At 32.1% G+C, this 6,621-nt stretch overlaps 1 protein-coding gene across 2 annotated transcripts in view; it reads right to left on the reverse strand.

Annotated features, from left to right (window-relative positions):
* LOC107668707 (regulating synaptic membrane exocytosis protein 2-like) overlaps positions 1-6,621 on the reverse strand; it is a 162,303-nt gene that overhangs the window by 70,203 nt on the left and 85,479 nt on the right. For both annotated transcript variants that reach the window (XM_016460673.1, XM_016460674.1), the window contains exons 12-14: positions 5,400-5,446; positions 5,191-5,300; positions 792-839 (exon numbers count right to left, since the gene is read on the reverse strand). In XM_016460673.1, coding sequence (XP_016316159.1) covers positions 792-839; positions 5,191-5,300; positions 5,400-5,446 — 205 coding nt within the window. The remainder of the gene's footprint in view (positions 1-791; positions 840-5,190; positions 5,301-5,399; positions 5,447-6,621) is intronic.

Genomic DNA, 6,621 nt, shown 5'->3' on the forward strand with positions numbered 1-6,621 from the left:
AATTTTAATCTTTTGCATTCCACATAAGAAAAAAGGTCATACAGGTTTGCCTAAATAATCTTTGGTACAATTTGTTTATTATCTATGAGGTTTAGAGAAATTCTCTACATTGGAAAATGCAATATTATCTCAAAAGTGTGGTAAATAACATACTGTATCTCTTCATTGTAACACAGAACATAATATTTGATAGCACTGATCCAAACCGGACTTCATTTGTACTAACAATTATAAAACCATGAATTTCTCATACTAAATTTAAACTAGGAAAACATATGCATTTCATACAAACTATTGTCTATACAACATAATACAAATATAACGTTCCATGTTACATGACAAAGAATGAAAAATATCTGCCAAAAAAATTAATCTGTTTAAAATTTAAAGAGATTTACTTTAATAAGCGATGCTAAAAACATGCCACATTTAAAAAGTGAGGAAAAAAAATAAACGATTAAAAACAGTATACAGTAATTCATGCAGAATATTTCAGCCTCAGCAAGACGGCCGTCCAATTAATTAAGCAAAATTCATACTGTAATAATGAATTATGGTTATAAATCGCAAGGGCAATGACGTATAACTTTGGGGGAAAAAATAAAATCTGAACAAAAGAGCAAAGGGGGAGAAACTTGGAATGCTGCCGTTTTCCTGCAGTGCATTTTCCAAATAATGCACAGAGAGAGAGAGAGTGAGAGTAATGAAGGATTGAGAAAGACTGCCAGAAATGAAAGAAAAGATAAAAAAGAGACTGAGCAGAGAAAGAGAGAGAAGTCTGACGATGTTACCTGGACCCTAGGGACAAAAGGCGTGGTTCTTCTACTAAGGCATGGACTCTGGATAAGCAAAATTAACAAAGAAAACAAAAGCAATACAACTAAACCAAAACTGCACAGAGACACACAAATCAAAACAACCCATCTGAGAAGAGATTTAGCCTAACTGAGTGACGCAAGACAGCTTTCATTCAATTATCAGACTGCTTCATACTCAAACATTACCAGAATCGTACAGCATAAATAAACTTAAGCCTGTATGTGAGTACTGAAATGTGTCAAAACATACTTCATAATGCAACACAGTGACACAACACATGTTAGTATTTAAAATACGTTTAAAATAACAAATATATTTAAAATAAATTAAAATATTCAAACCTGCCACATTAAGACGCATCACTACCGGTTTTACAGTATGTCAATGTAGGGCTGTAAAATCGATTAATTGTGATTAATTGCATCCAAAATAAAAGTTTGTTTATTATCATCACATATTATTACATGTATTTCTTAAATATGTACATATATATGTTTGTGTCTTTATACATATAAATACACACACACATATATTATGTAAACACAAACGTTAATTCTGGATGCGATTAATCACGATTAATCGATTTTACAGCCCAATGTCAATATTTTGAAAGTGCAATTAGCATACTGTATCTCTTCACTGTAACACAGAACATAATATTTGATAGTACTGATCCAAACTTAACATCTTTAATGTTGTTTTTTTTCAGAAATTGTATTAACTAGGAAAACATACAGGCAACACTTAGTACACAGTAATAAAATACTTATAAATCATTTGCAAACTATTAGTTTTTAGTTCATTCATAGTTTATAAATTGTAGTTTCTACATTGTTAATACATTAATAGGTTTTGTACAAATAGTGAGTCCTTGATTCATTGTCACATAATTTACAAATTATTGTTTAATTAGCTTATATAATGTGATTTTATCCTTTGTTTTCTACTCATTGTTTCCTAACGCTAACTGATGTACTACAACATGATCTCATGATTGTATGTATTTTATAAAAGCATTAAGCCCCGTGAAGCCGTGGTTTACAGTGAATTTAGAACAGCTAAGGGGCGATGTTAGACATGACATGAAGCGGAGTGCCTAAAACGCCCTTAGCTGTTCTAAATTCACTGTAAACCACGGCTTCACGGGGCTTATTGCTTTTATAAAATGGTTATTCCATATACGTAGTTAGGTTTCATAGAATAAAACAGAGCAAATAAAATGTAATGATATTAATAAAAACATTACTCTTCCACCAAACAATGTAGTTCCTCAGAATCAGTAACACACAGAAGTAAACTAAGGTGTATGTTTGTAGAGTAATTTACAACAGCTTCGAACGCGGCTCGACTGTCATTTTACATTTTTCTGCCTACTATATTTTTAGTATTTTTTGAAAAGCAGTTACGTAAGTTTAGGATTGAGGTAGGATTACGAGAAAAATAAATAAATAACGTTCACAAAAACATCATAAAGTTATTAGTTTATAGTAAAGAACTAATTGTGTAATGTGTAAAATAAACTGATACACATGTATGCTTGTATTTGTAAATGTATTTGTAAACATTGTAGGAACACTTGGTATTAATAAAATTAATGTCTAATAAAGGCAGGTTATTGCCTTTAATTTAGCCTTTTCTGTGACCTAATCTAAAGTGAGAATTATTTACTCCTGATAACCATTAACAACTCCTTTACTACTGGTTTAAAAACTGTACATCACTTAGGTATGCTTAACAAGTTGTTAACAAACGATAATAAAACATTACAGAACTCTTTACATATGAGCCGATTAAACAATAATCATTTGTTAACTATTGTGACAATGAATGAAGAACTCACTATTTGTACATAGCATATTAATGTATTAACAATGTAGAGACTACAGTCTATAAATTATGAATTATCAATAATATAATAGTTTGCAAATAATTTCGTTACTCTATACTTATTATAAAGTGTCACCAACATATGAACCATTCATATAAACTATTTTCTAAAAAATATAATACAAATATAGTTCCATGTTACGTGACAAAGAATGAAAAATGTTTGTCTAATTTAAACTCGGTTTTAACATTTAAAGAGACTTCCGATGTTAATTAAAAAAAAACAATACCACATTTAAAAAGAGAGTAAAACAAATGTTACTTTAAACTATTAAATGATTACCCTTAAGTTTGCGACTAAAACATTTGAATGCATTGGTTGTGTTTCTCAATAACAACAACATACCGCAATGATCAGTGTGTGTGTGTGTGTGTGTGTGTGTGTGTGTGTGTGTGTGTGTGTGTGTGTTAAGTATTCTGACTTCAATATTTTAGGATAAATCTCCCTCATTCCAAACAAAAAGAAATCAAATTTACGACAGCGCACACCATAGTGAGACACTAAAGCATCGCCTGGACAGAAGAACAGATACACTTCAGCGCAAAAACAGAAAAAGCACATACATTATTATTATTATTAATCAGCATTTCCTTTTTTAACAATCTCTCCACGTTTAGCATGTTTACAGTCGTGGCTACAGCTCGTTTCCCTATTAAACAATTAAAAGGCACAATAATGGCTAATCTGTTTCCACGCCTGAAGCACTTTACTGTACTCTACGAACACCTGGGTCAAACTTACCTCGCAGACGTCTCAGGCGTACAGTTAGAGACACTGATAACGCAAACGGCGTGAATTATTTATACGCTACGTTTCCAACTGCAGTTAAGATCGAGGCTGATGGTTCAAGTAAACGCAACAACTTGAGCAGAAAGTACAATAGCTAGTCTTTCAAGGAAGTGCGATTACCTAACATCCTGATCTGCAGAGCTGTGTCAGAGCTGACCTGCAGAGTCTACGTCAGTCAGGTAACAAGCTTGAAAACTAAGAATACTTTTTCCCTGTCAGGATTCTTTCCAGGATCCAAGCTGGTCTGACGGACACTGTCTAGAAAACACACCTGACTAGCAAATGCAAGACGTCATGAGGTTTATGAGCAGCTGATGTGACTGTCCGTTATTTAATATTTTATTATATTGTATTATTCTATATTTTTAAATATCTTAGATTTTGCTCACTTTAACTTCAGAACACAGATTTTAAAATAGCATTATCTGTTCAAATTACATTCTAATGTTTGTAGCATTTAACATTCCACTAAACCTGTCAAAATCAAGTATCAAAATGAACGGGGTAAATAGAATTACAATTCTAATACACCAGCACAACCTGAAAAAGGCTGATCATTAATTTACATATTGTGCTAGTAATATTATACTAATAAAATATTGTTAATACTGAGTCCTGTGGAGTGACTCACGATATCCATTTCTAATTGCGCAATCTTTAGAGAATTCTCAAATATTTTGTTAATTAGGACACCAACAGCAAGTAAATAAGGCATTTTTATGATTGTAAATTAGGAAGAGGGAGAGATTTAACTCTTACAATTAATCAAATGTGCAATATTTATGTGGAAATGTTATTATAATTATTGTGCCTGCAATGACCATTTGAAATATCTGTATATAGAATTTGTCACACTGGAAGAACATTAATATTTACCAGTGAAATAAAAAATATAAATGTGTATACGTACTCTGTCTGCTTCTAAATACACTGTTCAAAAGTTTGGTGTCAGTAAGATTTTTAGTCTCTTATGCTGACCAAGGCTGCAAATGTTTCATCAAAAATACAGTAAAAAAAAAATAGTAATATTGTAAAATATTATTACAATTTAAAATAACTGTTTTATATGTGAATATATGTTAAGATGTAATTTATTTCTATGATCAAAGCTGAATTTTCAGCATCATTACTCCAGTCTTCAGTGTCACATGATCCTTCAGAAATCATTCTAATATGCTGATTTACAGCTCAAGAAACATTTCTTATAATTATCAATGTTAAAAACAGCTGTGCTGCTTATAGCATTTATTTGAAACAGAAATCTTTTGTAGCATTAGAAATGTCTTTACTGTTACGTTTGATCAATTTAATGCATCCTTTCTCAAAAAAGTATACATTTCTTAAAAAAAAAACAATCTTACTGACCCCAAACTACTGAACAGTAGTGTAAATTATAACTTAGATTCTTAATGTTAAAAAAGTAGTCCGTGTCCATTTGTCAACTCTGCACACGCTCTTTTAAGGTCTTATGTCATCGTATCTCCTAGAACCACTTGGCCTTTTGATATGAGCCATGATACGTTCTGTGTAAATGAACAGTGAACACTGGCAAACTCCCTGAAGACATGTGAAATAATCGCTAAACCTCAAAGCTAGCGCGGCATTTCATCAGTGAAGCCCTGAGACGAGCGGCCAAAGAAAAGCAGAAGAAGTCCAGAGATCAGGCACATGTGCAGACAGACGCTGGGACTCACTGAGAGCTGTCCGGACAGATACTGAGGGTTGTCCCGGAGCATGCCAGGACTCATGGGGGACGTGACAGAGATGGACGGGCCCATCTTTTGGGATTCAAAAGAACTTGAACCTGAAAAATTGGCAAAGAACACTTAAATTGATCCTCCTGCTGGCAAATGCAGTGCTAAAGTTTTGATACGTTTTATAGATCAAAACTAGCTAAACTTACTTGATTCAAGTTGTCCATGTGTGCTCTCTGGTATTCTAGGGACATCTCTACAAGAAAACAGGGAAGAGCATTTTAATGATAGCAGGTGTATGTCTGTAAATAACAACTCAGAGCTATATCAGAAGGTTATATAAGCTGGGTGATATACTGTAGCTAAAATGTAAGGCTTTGATGAATTTAAATATAAATCCTGATATTTATTTATATTCTCTGAAATTGTTTTAAACAATCATTTCAAACAAACAGCCACTGTTGTCGAAAATATTAACATTTTTAAATCAATAATTAAAATAGAGTAAATGTAATTAAAAATAATTAAGACATCCACACTGTTTTTCTATAAATTAACAAGTGAAAGAATTACATTTAGTCATTTTTATTTATATACGCCATAGTTATAAATGGCAATATTTACATACTGTACACTACTGCAGGTCAGAAGTCTGGAAAAATTAAGATATTTCTGAAAGAAGTCTCTTATGCTCACCATTTTCAACATTGATAATAATACACATTTCTTAAAGGAACACTCCACTATTTTTGAAAATAGGCTCATTTTCCAACTCCCCTAGAGTTAAACAGTTGAGTTTTACCGTTTTCGAATCCATCAAATCAGCATATTCCTATGATTTCTGAAGATCATGTGACACTGAAGACTGAAGTAATGATGCTGAAAATTCAGCTTTGATCACAGGAATAAATAAAAAATAAAAAAAAAAGAAAACAGTTATTTTAAATTGTAATAATATTCCAAATATTTTTTATAGTTTTTACTGTATTTTTATAAAAAAAAAGTGCAGCCTTGGTAAGAGACTTATTTCAAACACATAAAAATATCATAATTATTCCAAACTTTTGACTGGCAGTGTACATAGTGTATATTTTTACTAAAACATTTTAAAGCATGAGAAATGCCACATGGGAACATTTTGAGTGATGATACTTGAATTTTTAAACGATTCGCTGAATTAAAAATGAACTTCCAAAATCTGTTTGCACTTTTGCTACTGAGGATAAAATCAAAGATAACATTAAAATATTTTAAACTTTAAAGGCAGCGCAGCACTGGCGTTGTTCGGTTTTCAGGAAACATAATTGCCAAATAAAAAAATCATTAAAGGTCCCCTGAAATGCTTAGAAACACGCAGCGTTACTCTATGTGTTGACATCATTTTAACTGAAACAGGAAGACAGGGCGGGACATATCAAGCAGCCCCGCCCC

This window comes from Sinocyclocheilus anshuiensis, unplaced genomic scaffold (genome assembly GCF_001515605.1).
Source record: "Sinocyclocheilus anshuiensis isolate Anshui unplaced genomic scaffold, SAMN03320099.WGS_v1.1 scaffold108, whole genome shotgun sequence".
NCBI classification, from domain to species: Eukaryota; Metazoa; Chordata; class Actinopteri; order Cypriniformes; family Cyprinidae; genus Sinocyclocheilus; species Sinocyclocheilus anshuiensis.